General features: G+C 36.8%; 1 protein-coding gene across 1 annotated transcript in view; it reads right to left on the bottom strand.

Annotated features, from left to right (window-relative positions):
* Positions 1–25,090, bottom strand: part of LOC123503943 (structural maintenance of chromosomes protein 2-like) — a 230,003-nt gene that overhangs the window by 31,011 nt on the left and 173,902 nt on the right. The window contains exon 27 of the mRNA XM_045254068.1: positions 7,707–7,823. Coding sequence (XP_045110003.1) covers positions 7,707–7,823 — 117 coding nt within the window. The remainder of the gene's footprint in view (positions 1–7,706; positions 7,824–25,090) is intronic.

Here is a 25,090-nt window from a genome sequence, read left to right as displayed (position 1 = left end):
TTGTGCTGCCTTGGTCAGTGCTTTGTCGCTCATTTGCTTGTGCTGTGTATGTGTGCACTTTTTTTTTTTACTTCCCAATTAGCACAGAGCTTCAGTTGTGGACACTGCCTGTTGATAGTGCTTTATAACTTTATGGCACCTTATCTATTGAGCCAGGAGGAGTTTGAATCTGTCCCCTTGTCAAAACAAAGGTCGTCTAGTTCGCCGGTACCAAATGTGAATGTAGGGACACTATCAATGACTGATAAACCATTTGTTTCACTCCAAGTGGCAAGATGGTCGTTGAAGGCTCTAATTTTCTCTTGAATTTCCTTTTGCTTACAGTATGGTACAACTTGACAGACATAGACATTCATTGTTTTGTTTTTCTCCTTTAAGTCACTTATGAGGGAGCCCAAGTTATCAAGCATTGTTGCCGATGAATGTTCTTCAATTATGTTAGCATAGCAACAGTAGATGATACATTCTGAAGGAAATTTGCGTAGTTTTTCCCTCACCCAGCATCTGAGTAAGTCCATGTTGGCGCAAGGGATGGTCCTCACCCAGCAGCTGCGGTGGTCAGATCGGGAGATGGAGCGTAGGTTGGTGTCACCCAGGAGGCATGTGTCGTTGCATTGGTCTCCTTCATTGTCACAATGGCGCTGTTCCAACTCAGTTACACATTGTTGCAGTTGTTCAATTGTGTGGTATGTTGTCTTCACTTCAGTGTTTAACAAGTCTACTTCCATATCCTTTGTTGCCAATTTCGACTTGATGATCTTGATTTCGTTCGCGATGTGCATAAAATCCAGATTCTCAGACTCGGCGTTGTCCTCGTGACTGGCATAGGTATCCTGCTGGTCTGGGATGGAGGATGGAGGAGGTGTGGTACTACTGTCTGTGGGGTGTGGCTGCTTATCTTCAGGCTCTAACTGTAGCTTCTCCAAAATCATTTCTATCAACTGGCTTTTGTTAGTCCAGATATTATTTATGCCAAACTCACGGCATTGTTTCTGTAAATCAGACTTGAGATAATTTTTATCAAGGAATTCCCTCGTAGGATGCTCCATAGAGGCTGTGTCGTGCGGTGGTGCCAGAGAGAGAGAGAGAGAGAGAGAGAGAGAGAGAGAGAGAGAGAGAGAGAGAGAGAGAGAGAGAGAGAGAGAGAGAGAGAGAGAGAGAGAGAGAGAGAGAGAGAGAGAGAGAGAGAGAGAGAGAGAGAGAGAGAGAGACCCTTTGAGACATGACAATTATAATTTTCCTTACACGTATTACGTCCAGAATCTGCCCTTCCTCAGTAACTACCTCACCTGGGCCAGTTCTCCCCAGACAACCACTCTCTCTCAGTCTGGAACAGGGCACTGATCACTGCTTTACAGGGGTTGTATAACCTTCTGTAGCCTCACAAGTCTTGCCATAACTCAGGTTTTCTTCCATAAATACCCAGAGGTTGCTACCCTGTTTAACACAGCCTACAGGAAAGGAACATATACACATCACTCAAAACAACATCAGCAGGTAAGGATCAGTTGTCCTCGGCCCCAGAGAAGAACAGGCTACTTGTATGCTGTGAGGATTATATAGTGATGTGAAATACTGCTCTCTCTTAACAACTAAAGATAAGCCACACCCTTCATATCCATGTCACTACACACACACTCTAGTTAAATAACAGGCACTAGCACCTAACCCTGCTAGCACCATGGAAATAAACACTACTGCTCAATTTTCTTAATGTTCTCTGGCCCAGGGCTCAACCAAATATATAAAAAAAAATTAAATAAATAAATAATAAACAAATAAAAATTAAAATAAATAATAATAAAATAAAATAGAGTAAATAAATATATAAATAAAAATTAAATAAATAAATATCCACTGAAGAAAAGCAACACTTCAGCCAGTCCAGCAGTGCACCTGTCACACCACACACAGAAACACAACACTTCACCCAGTCCAGCGGTGCACCTGTCACACCACACAGAAACACAGGCACCTTCCTTGTGTGCTCATCTCTTTTGTGCCTCACTCCATATATGTAGAAAACCCAGCCTGACTCTAGAGTCATGGAGCTCCTGCACTTCATGCAAGACACAACTAAGATCCTGGGACAATTAGTGGTGGCTGGCCACTTTTGAATCCCGAAATATACCCACATACACCTCACAGCCTTCCATGTGGGTCTCTTCCTAGAGTAGGACAGGAACTAAGGGGCATACATTTTGCTCCCCCCAGGAGGGGAGGAGGTGGGAACAAGGCCGAACCCTGACCACACTCCCTCTTTGCCTCATGGTGATAGGCTACATCGATTAGTTTCTCTTTAATTTTGTTGGAAAATCAGTTTCTTTTCAAATTAAATTGCATTTGTATGTAGCCACATTCCTCTGATACAACTGGAATGATTTTCAATACAAAAAGACAAATAGAAGTTGGTTAATTAAGTGGGGAAGGATTACTTTACTTGCAGAATGGTATTACTATAAATATTGGTCTTGACACGGGCAAGCATCACTGCGTTCTTTACAGTGTAATAATGCGACTCCTTGAGGTAAGACACACTTTCATACAATTAAAATTACACCTCTCTTTCAACATTCTTATCTTGCATACATCTAAAAAAAAATAATAATAAACAAACAAAGTAAAAAAATAAATAATAAATAAATAAATAAATAATAATAAGAGAGAGAGAGAGAGAGAGAGAGAGAGAGAGAGAGAGAGAGAGAGAGAGAGAGAGAGAGAGAGAGAGAGAGAGAAATTACGATTATTAGGCCTGTAGTTCTTCACAGTCAGTGCCAGGTACATGTTTACATCTCACGACAAAGATTGGTACGTAGACTACTAGCAAATATTCAAGTTTTTAAATGCAACATATTGGGATCTAAGAATGATCTAAATCTATGTGAGCCTTCAAATGTCAGGTGGAATCCCTCATCTCATATTCAGAGCATAAATCTGCTCATTTATTTTTCATTCATTTCAATGTCTGCCGAAACTGGATGCATCTTATGAGCCCATGTGTCTTATAAGCCATCAAATATGGCACATCACTAGGTCACAAAGACAATAAACACACAAGTTCTTACCTGCTCAGTCTTTCTTGTCTGAGAAATTAGAAAATTATCTAATCAACATAATTTGTCGTATGATTTTATATGCTGGGAATGTTATCCTATATTCATATGTTTATTATTAATGAGTCTAATGAAATAAACCATGGGTATAATTTGGAGATAGTTGGTAGCAGTGTTTGCCTATCATCACCTCAGCTGATTGAGTCATGCACTCCAGACCACACTGCCTCACCATTCCACCACAAGCAACATGGAAAATCTTACAAGGAGAACCAGCAATATTACCGCTGCACAGCGTGATTTATTAATAGACTTTATGAGCCCAGAAAAGTGCTTCTAAATAAAAGCACAGATGGCCATATAGTGGCTTTAACACCTTCAACTGTGCAGGCTATGGGAAGAGGACAGTCCACCAGCTACCTACATAAATGGGTACTTATTAAGTGATAAAGACATACAACTGACATTAAGCTAAGTAGATGGAGATGCAGTGATTGAAGCTGGCACTGGCAATGTTGTCATTGTTATTCCTGGGTTTGCTTCTAATCACTATTTTTGTAAAGTAATCTATTTGTATGATAAGCTATATATTTTTGTTTCTAAAATCAATTAGTTCACACACACACACACAAAAAAATAAATAAATAAATAAATAAATAAAAATAAATAAATAAATAAATAAATAAAATAAATAAAATAAAAATAAAAAAATATATAAAAATAAACAAATGAAATAAAATAAATAAATAAATAAATAAAATAAATAATAATAATAATAATAATAATAATAATAACAAGTATTCAGGCAAAATTTATACGAAGGTCATGATGACCTTCAAGGCAAAGTAAATCCTTTGCCCTCCTGACCTCCAGGAAGGCAGCTTTCGCTCTTAAGAATACCAATTTCTCCTGGACAGTATCTTTCAACTGATGAAGGTGGAATGTATTGGTAAAGAATCTGGCTGACAGAGTCTCAAACAGAAGCAGTGTGGGGTGACATCACTGAGTCAAGTTAACCTACGTTAAATTGTACAAATTGCGATATGTAATCACATCTCTTTAAATATCGTCACATTAATCAAGAGCAGACTCTAAACGTATGTGTGTGTGTATTTACCTAGTTGTAGTTTTACAGGGCCTGGGCTTTATGCTCATGTGGCCATGTCTCCATATCTACACTTATCCAATTTCTCTTTAAAACTATGCACACTTGTTGCTGACGCCACTTCCTCACTCAAACTGTTCCAAGTCTCAACACATCTTTGTGGGAAACTATATTTTTTAACATCTCTCAAACATCTTCCCTTCCTCAGTTTCTTACTATGCGATCTTGTGCTTCTAATGTCAAATTCTTCTCTCAGGATTAGTTTCTCATTATCCACTTGATTCATGTGTGTGTGTGTGTGTGTGTGTGTCTATTTACCTAGTTGTAGTTTTACAGGGCCTGGGTTTTATGCTCGTGTGGCCCGGTCTCCATATCTACACTTATCCAATCTTACTTTAAAAGTAAGCACACTCATTGCAGACACTACTTCATTTAAACTGTTCCATGTCTCAATACATCTTTGCGGGAAACTATATATTTTTAACATCTTTCAGACATCTTCCTTTTCTCAGCTTTTTACTATGCGATCTTGTGCTTCGATTGTCATATTTTTCTCTCAGGATCAGTTTCTCATTATCCACTTGGTCCATTCCGTTGATCAATTTATAAACTTGTATCAGATCTCCTCTCTCCCTTCTTTGTTCCAGGGTTGGTAGATCCATAGCCTTTAGTCTCTCCTCATATGTCATCTCTTCAAATTCTGGAACCATTCTTGTAGCCATTTTTTGTAGTCTCTCCAACTTCCTTATGTGTTTCTTTTTATGAGGGGTCCACACTACTGCATATTCCAATCTGGGTCTTATTTTAGTACTTATCAATTTCTTCATCATTTCCTTGTCCATGTAGTGAAATGCTACTCCAATATTCCTTAGCAAATTATGTTTCTCTAAAAATTCTATCAATATGGCTTACTGGTTGATTGTTTTCTTCCATCGTCACTCCTAAGTCCTTTTCTTTTTTCACTTTTTTCAGTTCTACTCCATCTCCCATCTTATAGATTCCCACGGGTCGTCTTTCACTCTTTCCCATTTCCATGACGTGGCTTTTCTTCACATTGAATTCCATTTCCCACTTCTTACTCCATTCCCAGATTTTATTTAGGTCTTCTTGCAGTATTTCACAATCCTCTTTTTGCTTTATAACTCTGCACAGTTTTGTATCATCTGCAAACAGATTTATGTAGCTGTTCACTCCTTCTGGCATGTCATTAATATAAATAAGGAAAAGTATTGGTGCCAATACTGTGGCACTCCGCTTTCTACTGCTCTCCACTTGGACTTCATATCTTTAACTACTGTCCTTATTTCTCTCCCCCTCAAATAATTTTCTATCCATCTCAATGTGCTTCCTTTTAAGCCACCCTTCTCCTCTAACTTCCATAGTAATCTTGCATGTGGCATTTTGTCAAACGCCTTTTTTAAATCCAAATAAATACAGTCAACCTATCCCTCTCTCTCTTGTAATCTATCAACTATTCTAGAATAGAAACTCAATAAATTAGTTACACACGACCGTCTTTTTCTAAAAACCAAATTGGCTATTTGATATTAATTTGTTGTCTTCAAGGAACTCGATCCATTGTTTCTTTATTATTCTTTCACACATCTTGCATATTACACTAGTTAGTGATGCCGGTCTGTAATTTAAAGGTTCTTCCTTCCTTCCACTCTTATATATGTGTATTTACCTATTTGTATTTACCTATTTGTGTATTACAGGGCCCGAGCTAAGCTCTCTGTGTCCTGTCTCCTTGTCCATTCCTGTCATATCTCTCTTTCATCTGATTGACACACACCGCGTCAACGACATGACTGCTTAGTTTATTCCACTTATCAATGCTACGATGCGGGAAACTGTATTTTCTCACGTCAGTTAGACAGATGTCCTTTATTGTGTGTGTGTGTGTGTGTGTGTGTGTGTGTGTGTGTGTGTGTGTGTGTGTGTGTGTGTGTGTATATATATATATATATATATATATATATATATATATATATATATATATATATATATATATATATATATATATATATATGTCAGATGCCTACATCATAAGTGCAATATGAGAAATATGAAGATACAAGAAATAAAGATATATGGAAGTATGATAATTCGCCAGTATGCGGTGTGTAGTCGTATCCAGCCATAAAAGAGTTTAGGAAGGGCAAGAAGGTCAACAGGAAACATTTAATGACCCAGGTCAGTTGACCCAGGGCAGCCCGGGCAGATATATCGCCCAGGTCATGTAAACATCCGGTGGTAGTGTTGTCGTCTTGGATGTTGTTCATACCACACGTGGAGTTCATTTGAGCTTATACTTGATTGGTGAATGGTACATTCTGAGGGGCGTGTTGTGTGGGTCAAGACACGCCCCCATAAGTTCCTGAAGGGAAATTGTAGAGGGTTGGGGCAGAGAGAGAGAGAGAGAGAGAGAGGAGAGAGGAAGCAGAGAGGACAACCGCGGCTCTAAGCGGGCCACCCTCGGCTGCATAGCTGAGGGCGGTTTGTACTTCATATATAACCAGTAAGTGGAGCTTATAAGTTGCAATGCAGTCTTTTGAGGTAAATTAGAATGGAGGAAGAAGCATGATAGGAGGTTTAGGTATTATGTGGTATTAGTTGATTATGGTTTATGTGGTTGTACTTTGGTTCATAATGACGTCGTTATATACTTGCGTTTTCATCTATGAGTAAGGGAATTTGTATACGGCTACCTACGTATGTGCATGTGTGTTGCTCTGACGAATAAGTTACATAACATATTTACTAGTGTGTAATTGTGTACGGTTAACGTGGTTCCATGTATGGGTACCAAGAGAAAGAGATTATTTGAGGAAGTCACTTGTGTGGAGATATCAATATTTGTCATTATATTTCGGTGGTGTTACGTTGTCATTTTGTTGAACGGAGTCTGGTAATTATATGTGTATGGTAATATATTTGGTGGTACGTCATGTGGTTGCTTGCATTCATGTACCAAGTAAAGGTCATCCTTATATACGGGTAGCTGGGAAAAAGGGTAATATTGTACGTACTACGATGAGATTTACGGAGAAATAAAGCACCGGGTTCAGATGTTGTAATACGTTATGAAGATATTGTGGATGATGTTTGAAGTGAAATCCGTTTTGATGCGAGAATGTCTCTGAGATTAATGCAGTTCTTAAGGATGTTTGTAAGAGAAATTGTAATAATTGCAGTGGAGAAGGCAACAGAAAGAGTTGTGATTGTTACTTGTCGGCGCCGTATCGAACACCTTATGTATAGATATTAGTTTTGTTAATTAAAGATAGAAAAAACCTTTGACTATTTATAGCCAGTAGCTAGACAATTTGTGCAACGTCGTGCAACAGCTCGGAGCACGACATATATATATATATATATATATATATATATATATATATATATATATATATATATATATATATATAAACTGTACAACATTCCAGAAATTACAATTTTGTCTGCTTGAATGATGATGTAATTCAGCAATATAACTTAAGTCTAAATTCTAAATTAGAAACAAAAAGAGCCTTCTGCATCCTACTCACCTGGCCCCATGCTTGCCTCAGAGCTGCTTTCTTCTTCTCATCCAGTTCAAGAATAACCTTCTCAATCTTGGCTTTGTCATTCTCCACAATACGCTTCTTCCTCATAAGGTCATTGTACTGCAAGGAGACCATTCATGCATTGATCAACTGCTTCACTCACTGACTAAATTCTGTCACTACAAGGTCATATGGCATCATATAAATAAAACAAAAGGACAGAAAGGCTACAAATACAAACATGTGAAAACCTAGGAGGGTGTGGGTCAAAATTGTAAAAGTCCATACTATCAATAGGCCAAAAGAAAGACAGTGTGTGGGAGGGGATGCGTGTGTGTGGGTGTATGTGCATGTATTTACCTAGTTATATTAACCAAGTATTATGTTACAGAGCTCAAGCAGGGCTCATTGTGACCTGTCTCTATATCTACATTAATACAATTTTTCCTTAAATTTGTGTACACTTTCTGCTGCTACAATCTCATCACTTAATTCATTCCAGATGTCCCCTGTCGTATGTGGAAAACTGAACTTCTTAATTTTCCTCAGACACTGACTTTTCATGATCTTGGAATGTCCTCTTGTTCGTCTATCTCCATCTTCTGTCAGTGTCACCAGGTCATGTCTGTCTGTCTTTCCCATATGGTTTAGAAACTTATGAATCGTTATTAGGTCCCCTCTTTGCCATCTATCTGTCAAAGTTGGTAATTCCATTTCCTTCAGTCTTTCTTCATAGGCAAGATCCCTTATTGCTGGGATAATCTTTGTACCAGTCCTTTGGATTCTTTCTAGTTTCTTGATGTCTTTCTGCCTGTATAGCAACCATACAACTTTATGCTATGACCTGTTTTTTTGCACTGCAAAGAGGAAGAGTTGCTTGTGGGCAGGACATCATATGTACTCACTCGTTTATTGAATTTCCAAGTGTAATCAGTATGTGAATACAGGCTAATTTGTGTGTCTCTCGCCAAACCTGCTGAGTTGGCGTGAGCGAAAACTCCCAACTTGCATTCGTACTTACCGACGCTGTGATAGAACTTGGTATATGTAGTACAGAAAAGGAATTGGTGAGTTACCCATGCCTTACTATTGGCACGCCACATGACCTGGAGTTTCTCTTTTAACACCTTATGTGCTTTAAAGGCCCACAGGTTCTCAGAATGATACACCAACAATGTAGGCCAGTCAAATGAGACAAAGAAAATGATGAGAAAGGAAAAAATTTACGGAAAGCTGCAATTAGTGTCATCACCTTCATAATAGAGTATATAAAAACATATCAATTTTGCACCCCTCTATCGCCCCGGTTTTGGCGGCCATCTTGAAAAAATGGCGGCGAAAAACAGTTTTTTGTAAATATCTCGGTTAATATTAACTTTAGAGGAAGAAGTGTTAATATAAAAACTATTCTATGAAAGATTTTCTACAAAATATGTTTTATATAATTTTCTGTATGGTGCTTGGTTTCGATGCTAATGGTACGCATATATCATACATTTCTTAAATTTTGCGCCTACTTATGTATTATTGGTAGTAAAGTTATTCAATCATTTATCAAGTTCTTGCATTAATTGTAGTTTCTTTCTTTTGCTTTCAGAAAGTATGAACGAGGACTGTTAACCTACTATTAGACCTCAATATTATCTGGAAAATGGCTTCACCGGGGAAATGCCTCATTTGCGAAGGCGTACTTTCTGAGGGCGTCACTCGTGAGGTTAAGGAAAAAGGTGTAAGAACATTGATAGACTTCAGTGTTAAATGGAAAGACGGAAAGCACTCTCTCTTACAAGGACTAAAAAGTGTCACAGTGCATGAAAAATGTAGGAAAGTGTATACGAAAGAAAGAAGTGCTGAAGCTTTTCAATCAAGACATAAAACCAGTACAGATCCTAAGCAAATGCTGAGATATCAAGACTCTAACTTTGATTTTCTTCATGACTGTCTGTTTTGTGGTGAAAATGCATCAGATGAGTTTTACGAAAAACAAGGCAAAAAACCTGTAAGTGATCGTGAGACTGTGCACCGTGTAGAGACTCTTCATATTAAGGACACCATTTCCAAAGTGAGTGATAAAAGGAATGATGAGTGGGGTAAACTAGTTAACACCCGTATATGTAATGTAGTTGACTTAGTTGCTGCAGAGGCTCGGTACCATTCAAAATGTATGAAGAAGTTTTACACACCGTCCCGTGGAGAAAAACGTGGTCGTCCCAAAAGTTGTACAGTGTCAGAGGCAATGAATCATGCCTTTACTTATCTTGAGGAAAATCGAGAAGAATGCCAATTTTCTTTCAGTGAAATTTTTGATGGATATGATGGGGAGCTGCCAAATGAGAAAACAATAAAATCTGAACTGAAACTTAAGTATGGAGAAGACATTATTGTAACTGTAAACAAAGCCAGAAAACCAGTAGTGTGTTTTCGTGACACAGGAAACAAAATTCTGTCTGATGCATGGTATGCAAATAATAGGAGTAAAGATGAGAAAGAGGAGAGACTTAGGATAGTGAAAACAGCCGCGACCATAATTGCTGAGGATGTTAGGTCACAACTTTATGAGATAGATCAGTATCCAACACCAAATGAATTCCTGACGGGTTTGGACTCTCTTATACCAGATACACTCAATTGCCTTGTTAAAACTATGATAATGAAGAACAAGAGAGGAGATATAAGAAAGTGGGAGAAGAAGTGTACAGCTATTTCACATGCTATTCTAACAGCGGCCAGACCAAATTCATTCAAATCCCCTTTGCAAATAGGCCTTGCTGTTCATCTTAGTCAAAAGTACGGCTCAAAGCATCTACTTAATATTCTCTCAGCTCTGGGGCTGTGTGCTCCATATGCTGAGGCTGCCCTCTTTCAAGTATCAGCACTGTTGCATCCAGACAGTGAGCCTCAGAGTGACTCATTTACTCAGTTTGTTTTCGACAATGCTGATGTTAACATCTGTACCATTGATGGGTTTAATACCTTTCACAGTATGGGAGGAATTCAGTGCCTTACTCCTTCTCCAACTGATTCTAGTTCAGATAAACCTATCAAAAGATTAGTAAAGGTCCCTTCTGCATCCACTGTTGGACAATTTGGCCACATTCCCATTAAACTCTATGAAAGGAAAGGTAACACAGGACTATTGAATGTAACCGTCCAAGATATATTAAACATCAATCCAGTCCCTGCCACAATCTCAGTATCAACAAGGGAACTCCAGTGGTTGTATGGAAAATGGCGAATGAAGTCTGAATTTCCAGGATGGAATGGTTTCATGGAGAAATGTTCTGCACACCTGCCCTATGATGTATCTCATATCTCATACCTTCCATTCCAAAATGCTCCACCTAATGAATATAACACAATATACACAGTTCTTAACCAAGCTGTGGAGAAATGCAAAGAGTTTAAACAGCAAACTTGCTTTGTAACGTTTGACCAGCCTTTGTATATTCGGGCTCGTGACATTGTTGCAAGCTGTGGACAAGAATCACCACTAAGTAATGTTGTTGTGCGTCTTGGTGGTTTTCACTTACTGATGTCGTTTATGGGTGCCATTGGTTACATCATGAATGGAAGTGGACTTAAAGAACTTTTAAGTACAGTATACGCAAGTGCCTCTGTAGACAAAATGCTGAGTGGCCATGCCTATGGAAGAGCACTCAGAGCACACATACTAGTACATGCTGCACTGGCTACAATTATCCTGAATGAACTCAATCTCTCCTCTGAAGAAAGGTCAACAATAGAGGGAACTTTACAGGAGACTGATTCCACACCGATTGATGATGAACAACTGCAAGGTGTGCTCCGTAGGTTCAATGGCATTATTAACCAAATGAAGAGCAAGGGTGACACTGCAAAACTTTGGGTCCAGTACTTTGAAATGGTAACCCTGGTTAAGCAATTCATTGAAGCAGAACGTTCAGGAAACTGGCAATTACACCTTGAAACAATCCAAAAGATGCTACCCTACTTCCATGCTAGTGGTCACTTTCTCTATGCAAAGTCTGCTCATCTGTACCTTCAAGACATGTTTAATCTCAAAGATCACCTCACCCCAAGGAATATGAGGATTATGTACAAAGAGGCTATTTTACAATAAGAAGGTCAGATAAGTTTTGGTCTGGGATCTGGTCCGACATGACCATTGAACAGACATTGATGCGATCTATGAAGAGTTCTGGTGGGCTGACACATGGCAGAGGGATGACTGATTCAATGCTTACTAAGTGGGTGATTGGAATGCCTACCACTCTGAAGATCACAGAGAAGATTGAAGAATATTGTGATGTTGCTTTTAGTACATCAGAGCAACATGTAGACGCCAGAAAATCACGTATTTCAAGAGATGCTCAAGATCTTCAGAACTTCATGGAATGGTTTTCATCACATCCACCATTTCCAGATTTTGATGGCATTATGTCAATAAGTACAGGATTAACAGGAGATGAAAGAACTAATCCTCATAGTGCTTATGAAGTTGGATTGGTTTCTATGTCAAATATTGTTGGCGACAATTTTGCAAAAGTCAAGTTTCAAAGAAAGAAAAGAGTCAAACCCCCTAGGAGCTACCAAGACGGGAGTAAAAAACAAAGATTTTGCATGTTCAGCTGATCCTGAGATGTTATTTAGAAGAATTTCATATGTTAAAAAAATCACAAGAACAATTAAAACAAAACTTTCAGCATGAACTGGCTCCTCATCCCTTGTCACTGTTTGATGAATCAGGAATGCGCAAAACCAAGAAATCTTCACTTTATGAAGCATTTTTACCTTTGTGTGACATTGAGATTGGAGATACTGTTTATGTTGTTGATGGGGGATTTCTTATGCATAGAGTTGTTTGGCATCAACAAGAGCTCTTTTCAACAATTTTGGACAGATATGCTGAATATGTGAGGAAGCACTACAAGGAGACTGCCATCATTATCTTTGATGGGTATCCAGAAAATCTAGACGACAAAGGTACAAAAGGCGCTGAACGTGCACGTCGAGTAATTTGTGCTACAAGAGACACCATATTTGATGAAACTATGCCAGCAACAACAAGTCAGAGCAAATTTCTGTCAAATGAGCGAAATAAGAGCAGACTTATTACAAAACTCATCACCAAGTTGACCTCAGAAGGATTTACTGTAAAACAAGCTAGTGAAGATGCAGACACACTCATTGTTAATACAGCTATCGAAGAATCCTTCAAGACTGATTCTGTAACAATAGTTGGAGAAGATGTAGACCTTCTGGTAATCCTGACCGCATTAGCAGGATCAAACAATAACATACATTTCCTAAAACAAGGCAAAGGAAATACAGAGAACAAACTGTATACACAATCGTCCATGAAGTATGGATCAGTCATTAAAGACAATATTCTTTTCTTGCATGCATTTAGTGGGGCTGATACCACTTCCGCCTTTTACAAAAAAGGGAAACTTAAGTTTGTAAACCTCCTGGAAAAGCATGAAGAACTTCAGGAACTTGCAGCTGTGTTTAAGAAACCACATGCAGATCCAACAGAAATCGCTGAAGCAGGAAAAGCTTTCATCCTTCAGTTATATGGGAACAAAGAATGTAAATCCTTGGTGACTTGAGATATCAATGCTTTGTCAAAACATTAAGTAGAAGTACATTTACCTTGAGTTCCTTGCCTCCTACAGACGCCGCTGCTCGGTTTCACTCTCTACGCACTTATCTCCAGGTTCAGAAATGGTTAGGAATTGACTTGCCACCTACAGATTGGGGTTGGAAGAAGACTGAAAATGGACTAGCCCCAATCGCCACAAACAAAGACCCTGCTCCTCCAGATCTTCTAAACATTATATCATGTAAATGCCTCAAAGGATGTATGACAGCCACTTGCAGTTGCAGAAAGTCAGGATTAAAATGCAGTGAAATATGTGCGTCATGTAAAGGACTATCTTGTAGCAACTCTGATGTAAGCATAGATGAGGAGGACTGTGATGACCCCACTGATGAGATGCTAGAAATTTTCTTAGTGCCAGAAGGCGAAACCCATGAAGAAGATTAAAGATAAGCTCAGATAATTTCCATAAAAATAGGCTATGATGTTTGGGTGGATGGTTGTGTGTAAGGGTGGTAACTACGCCAGTGAGTATTCACTGTCTGTCCTAATATATAAGCCAGAAAAAAGGAGGAAGGACACCTCTAGAAGAAGATTTTCCTAAGTATTTCAAGTAATAGGGCCAACGAAAAAAACAGTAAGAACGTTCTCGTGCGTGTAGCATCAAAACCATGCAATATACAAAAATAATGTATAGAACACTTTTTGTGTAGATTTTAATTTGAATAATTTGTATTTCAATACCTTTCCCTGTAAAATAATTATCAAGGTAGATATTTACAAAAAACTGTTTTTGGTCGCCATTTTTTCAAGATGGCGGCCAAAACCGGGGTGATAAAGGGGTGCAAAATTGATATGTTATTAAGTACCCCATTATAAAGGTAATAAAACAAACTGCAGCTTTCCGTAATTTTTTTCCTTTCTAAATTACCATTTGACTGGACTAATGGTTTGACTTGCATGTGAGTAGCTGAGCGATCACTGCACCACCTACCGATGGTTATTTGTATCTTAAAAATATCTTCGTATTTCGAGGCATAAATTATATGAAATTTTTGTCGTATAAAAAAAAAAAAAAAAAAAAAAAAAAAGAAATTGTATGTTGGACCGTTTGTATCTCAAAGTATTACTGTATACAGTGGAGACTCAATACTTGAACGCAAAAGTTTGATTTAATACTCGAAAAAATACCTGATATTTAAACGTCCACACCTGTGGTCGTAAATAAAGGCTCCCTGGCATCCCCCTTCCCCCTCCGCCAGTTGTGACTCGTGCTGCCGCAGTCATCAGAATAACATTCTCTACATTCTATCTGTAGTTTTTCATATTTAAACTTACATTAACACCAAAGGCTTATTAGTGGTGAATATATCTGGTAATCAAACGGCCGAAAAATTGGTCGTATATAAAGCTCTGTCATCTCCCTTAATGCAGCCACCACCTTACCGTTCTGATACCATATTACTGGTAACATTGGCAATGCTGGTACTACCATAATACAGGTAACTCTCGATTTACGCGTATTTAATTTACGCGTTTTTGTTAAAACGCTACTGAAAAAATATCATAATTAATTTAATTTGTGCGATCGGTTTGCTTATACGCGATTTGGCCCAACTACATTTTCAAATTGAGTGCCCGACGCAATTTCAAACTGCACACCAGAGAGCTCCGCAGCTGGCCAATAGGTGGGAGCTCTGGGGCCGGATCAAAGAAGCAGGTTGCTGTCTATGTTGGTACAGATAACCTCCATAGCAACCTCCTGCTCACATACCAACCTTCGTAAAATAGCATCCACAAAGATTCATTGCTGTTGGCAGGTGGAGGTTGGTAGCCCGCCTAAAAGTGCTCATTGGCTGCCAGGAGCTGGATCCAAGAAACTTTAACGTCAGAGCAATCTCCTGCTGCAAAATGGCATCCATGAACGCTTGGAGGGACGGTGACGAGGTTGGTATGAGGTTGCTGTTAACACCAACTCTCCAGGTGGTGTTACTGCCTTATATATGCATTATGTTCACAGAACAACATTTCTATTATCTTTTTACAAGCCTTGCCCCAAGAAAGGATTGTTTTGTAATGCATAAAGTGAAATCTTACATGGAATACCAAAAAATAAAGCAGAGATGAGATCGCCAACAGACAAGGCGTATACTTGCGGTGACTCGACCACTTCTTCTTCTTGTGACCCTTTTAGCTTGCGTGTTGTCTTTCATGATATTTATGTTTCCACTCCTCTATTGCCTGCTATAATGGATATTATATCTTAGTATTCATATACACTCATGCCATGAGGATAACCTCAACCCCATGGCACTGAGTGATAGTGAATTACTAATGAAATACTGCGGTATTTCATTAATAATTCACCAGCTGGAGAGTGGTGTTACCAGCAACCTGAGAACAACCTGATAGTAACCTTGTTACCGTCCCTCCAAGCATTCATGGATGCCATTTCGTGGCAGAAGGTTGCTCTGACGTTGTTAAAGAATCTTGGATCCAGCTCTCACTCTTCTCGTGCCTCATTTGCAGTCTGCCAGCACTGAGTACAGATGGAATCTCTTCAATCTGCCTATAATTCACCAAGATGCCCCCAAAACGTCCTTCATTTTCTGCATGTGGGGTTATTTTTGATAAGTGGTAAAGCTCAGAGGAAGATGGTGACTAACTGTGGTGTGAGTGGTGAAGGCAGTGACATAGTGAGTGTTTTGTTTACGCATTCTTTGTTCTGTTGTTTTCTCTTATTATTTCTTTCTTTTCCCTTTACTTTAAATACATTTCTAGTATTTAGAATGGTAAATAATAAACATGTTAATTTAGCCAAATAAATAGAGTATTTTGTACAAAATTTTTTGGGCCACATCCCGCATCCCCCCTATTATCTATTGTTTCTTACGAGAATTACATGTTTGTTTTATGCGAATTTTGATATACGTGATCTCTATTGGAACGCATCTATCGAGTTACCTGAATATATATATATATATATATATATATATATATATATATATATATATATATATAAATAAATATATATACAGTAAAAGTCCATAAATCCGGAAAATTTGAAAGGCTGAGTTAAATATGTAAAAAGTAAGAAATAATAGTAATAAATATATAATAATAATAGCCGAAACTGAACATGTCACCACTGACATTGAGTTTAACACAAACTTGTAAGAAAATAATATTTGGAGGTATTATAAGTGGTGTTTTATATTTCTGTAGGTGATGTGCGTGCGTGCATGTGTATGTGTGTTGCGGAGTCCTGTTATCTGCGTGGGTGGTCCAGCTGGTGTACACTCGACGTTGGTGACGTGATTGGCTGGCGTATGATGTTGGAGGCTTTCCTTTCTTTTTGTTTCCCTTTATCAGACATCAGTAAATGTTTTAAGTTATGAAATTTGTTTTGTATTATACTTCAAATTATTTTATAAAGTGTGACATAAGTATTGTGGACTGTATACATATTATGTGGGGTACAGTACAGTACAATCACTCAAACTTCTCAGTATAATATTATGTGGATGGTGGAAAAGCCTACGTAAAATAGTGAAATTACCTACACAAATACAAGTTGACAAGTAAGAAAAGAGCAATATCACATATGGGCTGCCATAATGGCTGGAAAGGCCCATACCTCTCTCCCCATAGTCTGGCAAATCTTCAAAAAAAAAAAAAAAAAAAAAAAAAAAAAAAAAAAACCCTACGTAAATCTTGTGTGGTGCGGTGAGGAAGTACACAGTGGACTGGTGGTAGTAGCAATCCCTGTAAGATGTTATGACAGTACTACAAAGAGATATAGCAAGTTGGGGTTAGTTTAGTGGGGTTTACATAGTACCCTCAAAATTTTAATCTTACTTTCAGCCTTACTATCTTACAATCCGGAAAATCCTAGAATCCAGAATACCTGAACCGCCATGACTTCCGGATTTCAGGATTTTCTGTGTATATATATATATATATATATATATATATATATATATATATATATATATATATATATATATATATATATATAAATATATACAGGCAACCCCCGCTTAATGACAATGTTACGTTCCTAAAAAACACTTCGTTAAGAAAACCGATTATAACAAGTTTAACCCCTGACTTGAACTTCCATTGAGAGTAAGCAAAGCAAGAGTGCATCATAGTACAGTGAAAGGTTTAATGAAAGTAAAAATTATGAAGTAAAACAATTAGGCAATTCAATTTAAGTCATTATAATGTACACTAATGTATGTATGTACGTAACTTTATAATGTTTATGATCTTAAATTTATGAAGGGAGGGAGAGTGAAACGGGAAAGACACTAACCGGCAACCTGTGGAATGTAAACAAAGGGCGCATCATTGTACCACATACAAAACTTATGTACCACATTTCCACAAGGCTTTCCATTTTATTCATTGAAGAGTCACGAGTTCAGGTGGTTCTTTTAGCTTACAAGGAAGATACGGTCTCACCAGCCTTCTTAATGGAGTCTGTTAACTAGAAAATAGTAGAGACAGTAGATGGAGTCAAGATGGTGGCGAGCAATGCTATAGTTTTCTCGCCTCTCTCGTGTCTGTGAATAATATCCAGCTTCACTTCTAGAGTAAGAGACTTCCTGGTCTTCTTAGGAACGCTAGGCCACATTGCAGGGCGTTTTGGTGGGAAGTTGAGCCTGTTCAAAACATTGACAGCAATGCTGGTAATGTCTTGAGCATGGGAGTGAGTAGTGCACATGTTGTCCATGAGAGGCTTGATCTTGATCTTGATCTTGATTCTACAGGTATCCCAGGATTTCTTCTGAGGCAGGACGTAGTATCGGCAGCTCCTGGTGTATTCAAAAGCCTGTCGGCTTGCATGATATGACGGGGCTTTCAAACTTGGAAAAATTTACCTGGATAAAACTTCGTTAAAGCGAGTTTGGGGTTCGTTAAACGAGCAGATGGTAGTAAAATGAAACCTTCGTTGTAGCGAAATTTCGTTGTGTGAACCTTCATTCAACGGGGGTTGCCTGTATATATTTACAGTGATCCCTCGTGTATTGCGGTTAATTGATACCAGAACCCACCACGAAAGGTGAAAAACCGTGAAGTAGTTTTTGCCCCCCCTAGGAATTTTCGTGTATGTGTATGTGGGTACCAGAATGTTTAAAATATGTAAACAGTATTTATACTTTACATATACAGCAATTATACATTTACTTTCTCTCTTTCCCTCTCTCTCTCTCCCCCTCTCATGATATGTAGCACTCACCCTCTTCTGCCCTCTTTGATCATATCCAAAAGTTTAACTTTTTCACTGATGGTCATCATCTTCCTCTTCCTCTTGGACTCACTAGAGGAAGCTTTTGCAGGGGCACAGCGCTTAGGTGGCATTGTAAGGGCTTAACACATCACTACTTACACAAAAAAAAGTTACCGCGAACACAACACTAAGATACAGTATGCAAGAGTCAACAACGTGTACGAGACTGGAAGACTGGCAAGATACAACAAGGGAAGATGTTGGGTGAGGCTGCAATGATGCGCAGCCAATCAGCTCACTGAATAAATCCACTTGTGCTCTCATTGGTGGATCTTGTGCCGGAAACCAATCACGCACCTTGTATGAGTGCCAGTGAGTATATACAAAGCCTCTGAGTCAACTCATCTCTTTGTTTGGCATGCTGGAAAACCTCTCACGTGTCAACATAAAACGTGTTTTTCCGGAATATGGCTATTTTTTCATTTTTATCGCAAACCGCAAAGTGGTAGTGGAACACTGTATATGTATATGAACATGGACAACACACGCACCACACACTCCCCCTTTTCAAAACAATAACAGTGTCAGCAACAGCTCGTCTTCCCTCGCTCAACTTACCACCAAAATGCCCTGCAATGTCGCCTAGCGTTCCTAAGAAGACCTGGATGTCTCTTACTCTGGAAGTGAAGCTGGATACTATTCACAGAAACGAGAGGTGAGAAAACTAATAGCACTGCTCGCCACCATCTTGACTCCATCTACTGTCTCTACTATTTTCAAGCCAGCAGACTCTATTAAGAAGGCTGGTGAGACCGTATCTTCCTTGCAAGCTAAAAGAACCACCTGAACTCGTGACTCTACAATGAATAAAATGGAAAGCCTTGTGGAAATGTGGTACATAAGTTTTGTATGCGATACAATGATGCGCCCTTTGTTTACATTCCACAGATTGCCGGTTAGTGTCTTTCCCGTTTCACTCTCCTCCTTCATAAATTTAAGATCATCAACATTATAAAGTTATGTACATACATACATTAGTGTACATTATAATGACTTAAATTAAACTGCCTAAATGTTTAACTTCATCATTTTTACTTTCATTAAAGCTTTCACTGTACAGGCAACCCCCGTTTAACGAAGGTTCACACAACAAAATTTCGCTACAACGAAGGTTTCATTTTACTACCATCTGCTCGTTTAACGAACACCAAACTCGCTTTAACGAAGTTTTATCCAGGTAATTTTTTCCAAGTTTGAAAGCCCCGCCATATAATGCAAGCCGACAGGCTTTTGAATACACCAGGAGCTGCCGATACTAAGGCCTGCCTCAGAAGAAATCCTGGGATACCTGTAGAATCAATCAAGATCAAGATCAAGCCTCTCGTGGACAACATGTGCACCACTCACTCCCCCTGTTCAAAACATAACAGCTTCGCCAGCAGCTCGTCTTCCCTCACTCTACATGCCACCAAAATGCCTTGCAATGTGGCCTAGCATTCCTAAGAAGACCAGGAAGTCTCTTACTCTCGAAGAGAAACTGAATATTGTTCACAGACACGAGAGGCGACAAAACCATAGCATTGTTCGCCACCAACTTGACTCCATCTACTGTCTCAACTATTTTCAAGTCAGCAGACTCTATCAAGAAGGCTGGTGAGACCGTATCTTCTTTGCAAGCTAAAAGAACCACCTGAACTCGTGACTCTACAATGGATAAAATGGAAACCCTTGTGGAAATGTGGTACATAAGTTTTGAATGTGATACAATGATGTGCCCTTTGTTTACATTCCACAGGTTGCTGGTTAGTGTCTTTCCCGTTTCACTCTCCCTCCCTTCACAAATTTAAGATCATCAACATTATAAAGTTACGTACATACATACATACATTAGTGTACATTATAATGACTTAGATTAAATTGCCTAAATGTTTAACTTCATAATTTTTGCTTTCATTAAATCTTTCACTGTACTATGATGCACTCTCGCTTTGTTTACTCTCAATGGAAGTTCAAGTCAGGGGTTAAACTTGTTATAATCGGTTCGTTTAACAAAGGTATTTTCAAGGAATGTAACCCCTTCATTAAGTGGGGGTTGCCTGTATATTGTTCCAGCCTGGCAACGAAAAGTGGTTCATGCAGTTGTTTGTTTATATTTCTCTATGAAATGCTCCAAGGCAGAACTTCCAAGTAGCAAATGGCCAAGATGAGCTGCTCTGTCGTTTATGAATGGACAAAGCTGTCTGAAGTTTTTCATAAAGAGCATTAAAAGCCAAAAAAAGCAACAAAAAATAAGTTGACAAATGTGACAAAAAAAAGTTGATGGAAAAGTGTTAGTGTGACGCTGCCTTTACTGTTGTGTGTACATCTCATCACCCCTTGTACTGCTTAGGTGCTATTTTTTGTTCAAGATTATAGATTTAATGTGCTTTCATTCATTGTTTTCTTACTCATTTGGGTTATATACATGTTTTTTTCTTAATTTATAAGAGGTTGGAAGAAGAAATTCCATGTATCTGGGTATTTCGTGTGGCAGTGAGCGATAGTGAATTACTAATGAAATACCGCGGTATTTCATTAGTAATTCACTATCACTCACTGCCACAGAGTCCAGGTTATTCTCATGGCATGAGCGTATATGAATACTAAGATATGATATCCATTATAATAGCAAGCAATAGAGGAGTGGAAACAAATTTAATATTGTGGTGAAAGACAACATGCCAAGCTAAAAAAGGTTACAAGAAGAAGAAGCTGCCAAGTCGCCGGAGTCTCCGCCTTCTGTTGCCGATCTCATCATCTCTGCTTTATTTTTTGGTATTTCATGTAAGATTTCACTTTATGCATTACAAAACAATCCTTTCTTGGGGGCAAGGTTTGTAAAAGCTAACAGAAATATATATATATATATATATATATATATATATATATATATATATATATATATATATATATATATATATATATATATATATATATATATATATATATATATATATATATATATATATATATATATATATATATATATATATATATATATATATATATATATATATATATATATATATATATATATATATATATATATATATATATATATATATATATATATATATATATATATATATATATATATATATATATATATATATATATATATATATATATATATATATATATATATATATATATATATATATATATATATATATATATATATATATATATATATATATATATATATATATATATATATATATATATATATATATATATATATATATATATATATATATATATATATATATATATATATATATATATATATATATATATATATATATATATATATATATATATATATATATATATATATATATATATATATATATATATATATATATATATATATATATATATATATATATATATATATATATATATATATATATATATATATATATATATATATATATATATATATATATATATATATATATATATATATATATATATATATATATATATATATATATATATATATATATATATATATATATATATATATATATATATATATATATATATATATATATATATATATATATATATATATATATATATATATATATATATATATATATATATATATATATATATATATATATATATATATATATATATATATATATATATATATATATATATATATATATATATATATATATATATATATATATATATATATATATATATATATATATATATATATATATATATATATATATATATATATATATATATATATATATATATATATATATATATATATATATATATATATATATATATATATATATATATATATATATATATATATATATATATATATATATATATATATATATATATATATATATATATATATATATATATATATATATATATATATATATATATATATATATATATATATATATATATATATATATATATATATATATATATATATATATATATATATATATATATATATATATATATATATATATATATATATATATATATATATTTTAACCAATATGTTGGAGACAACCCAGAACACATCCCCCTTATTTCCATTAATTCCTATGGGAAAATTACGAATGAATTTGCTCTGAACAACACACACACACACACACACACACACTGCGCTCCGTGGAGGCGGACGTGCCTCCTGCTCAGGCGGCATCTAACTAACACTCCACGCTAAGCAATGTGCAGTGAGAATAGTTATTGCTATTGAGGGGCGACCAGAGCGAGTGAGCAGTGTACAAAGTGAACGTAGCCTGGTGGCGTGTACATGGGAGTGATCGGAGGTGAGAACCTCCAAACTCCAAACGACAGAGCGGGAACCACACAAAGGCCAGCCATAGCAGCCGCCAACGCATCCCACCACACACACGTAGCTACCAGGCCTGGCCCCCAGTGACCACACACCCACATGCTCCCAGGAAGAGTAAAAAAAAAATGGATAGACCGGTAAGAAATAAATTACCAAATTCAAAATATGTTGATGAGGCCCAGGGAGCAAAGCCGAAAGTGGCCAGTCAAAGCATGAGTCCATCTTCAACAGGGGCAACATTGCAAGGTAGATTGGTAATGTTGGAGAAGAGATTTGAGGAGTTGGTGAAGGAATTAAAAGTTCAGAGGAGTGAGGAGGAGCAGGATAGAGAATTCCGCAAGGCTTTGAAGGAAAGAGTTAAGAGACTGGAGGAAAATGAAAACGATTGGTGGATGAGAATGCACACTTGAGAGTGGAGGTTGAAAAATACAAGAGACGGTTGGAGGAGAAAATGGAGAGAGTAGTAAAGGAGAAAGATGACTTTAAGGAAATGATTAGTGAGCAGAATGAAAGGTTTGAAAGGGAATGGGAACTGAAGAAAACACAATGGACTGAGTCGAGGGAAGCAGAGATGGTTGGATTACAAGAAATAATTAAAGATCAGTTGAAGGAAGACAAAAAAGAAAGGTCCAAGGAACTGGTTAATGTAATGAAGAATAAGGAAACATTGATAAGGGAAATAGCAGAAAAGAAGAAGAGTGTGTTAATATTTGGGATGAAAGAACAAAATATAACATATAAGCCTAAGAGAATTAAGGAAGAATTAAAACGGTAAGAGATCTGTTCAAAAATCTAAATGATGATGAAAAAAAGACCTACAAGAAGAAGTGGAAGAGATCCATAGACTGGGTCCGTATAAGGAGGGAGTGAGCAGACCGATTAAAGTAGTACTGAAGTCACAACAATCTGCGGAGGATATCCTATATAGAACATCAAAGTTAAGAGAGATAGAAGGTTGTAAAGAGGTGTTTGTGAGAAAGAATAGAAATGAGGAAGAGAGGAGAAGATATAAGGAATTGGTGGAAGAGGCGAGAAGGAAAAATGATGAGCGGTCTGAGGAGGAAAGAAAAGTTTTTTTGGAGAGTTATAGGAGAGAGTCAGAAAGTGGTATGTGGAAAGAAGGAATACGGAGGAACCCCTAGAGGAGCAGTGGGTGGACCGTAATGTATACTAATATAGATGGGATACTGTCAAGTAGATTGGAATTGCAAGACTATATGATAGTGGAGAAGCCTGATATAGTGTGTTTGACTGAGACAAAATTGCATGAAAAACAAAGATAAATTTGGATAATAAATATAATATATGGAGAAAGGATAGAGAGTAAAGGTGGAGGAGGAGTTATGATTATGACGAAGAAATAAATAAATGTGGATAAGGTTTGGTATGGGAAGAACAACAGAAGTGATAAGCATAAGGATAAAAAGTGATGGAAAAGAATTAATAATCATGGTGACCTATGTACCTCCTAAAACAAATTCTTGGACATTAAGGGAATACGACAATATGATCAAGGATACTTTACAGAGTTTGGAAAGTGTATTATCTGGAAAAAGAAAGGTGATACTAGTAGGAGATTTTAATTGTAAGGAGGTGGATTGGGAAAATCTAGTAAGTGGTGTTGGAGAGGAAGCATGGGAGAGAGATTTCTTAATCTAATGATGGAAAATATGATGGAACAGAGGGTGAAGGAAAATACTAGATATAGAGGAGATGATGAACCGGCTAGACTGGATTTGGTGTTAACAAGAGAAGTGTACCTATGTGGAGATATACAATACAAGTGTCCTTTGGGAAAGAGTGATCATGTGGTTATGGAAATGCAGATAGCAACAACACAGCGAAGGAAGGACGAGACATACAGGAGTGGTAGATTGAATTATAGAAAGATGGACACAGAAAGTTTGAAAAATTATTTCAGAAAATTAGATTGGGAGGAGATGTTACAAATCAGAGAAGTGCAAAAGAAATATGAGATTTTTATGAAATATTATAAAGAAGGAGTTATGAAATTTGTACCAAAGTATAAACCGAGAGAGGAAGGAAGAAAGGATTGGTTTAATGCAACTTGTGTTAAGGCTAAGGAAAAGAGAGATGTGGCTTGGAAAAGATGGAAAAGAGCAGGAATATACTAAATAAGGAGAATTATAGAGTGGCGAGAAATGAGTATGTGAGGGTAAGGAGGAGGA

The sequence above is a fragment of the Portunus trituberculatus genome, chromosome 15, assembly GCF_017591435.1.
Source record: "Portunus trituberculatus isolate SZX2019 chromosome 15, ASM1759143v1, whole genome shotgun sequence".
In the NCBI taxonomy this organism is placed as follows: Eukaryota; Metazoa; Arthropoda; class Malacostraca; order Decapoda; family Portunidae; genus Portunus; species Portunus trituberculatus.
The sequence above is the reverse complement of the archived record's forward strand: the minus strand, read 5'-3'. Positions and strand labels throughout refer to the sequence as shown.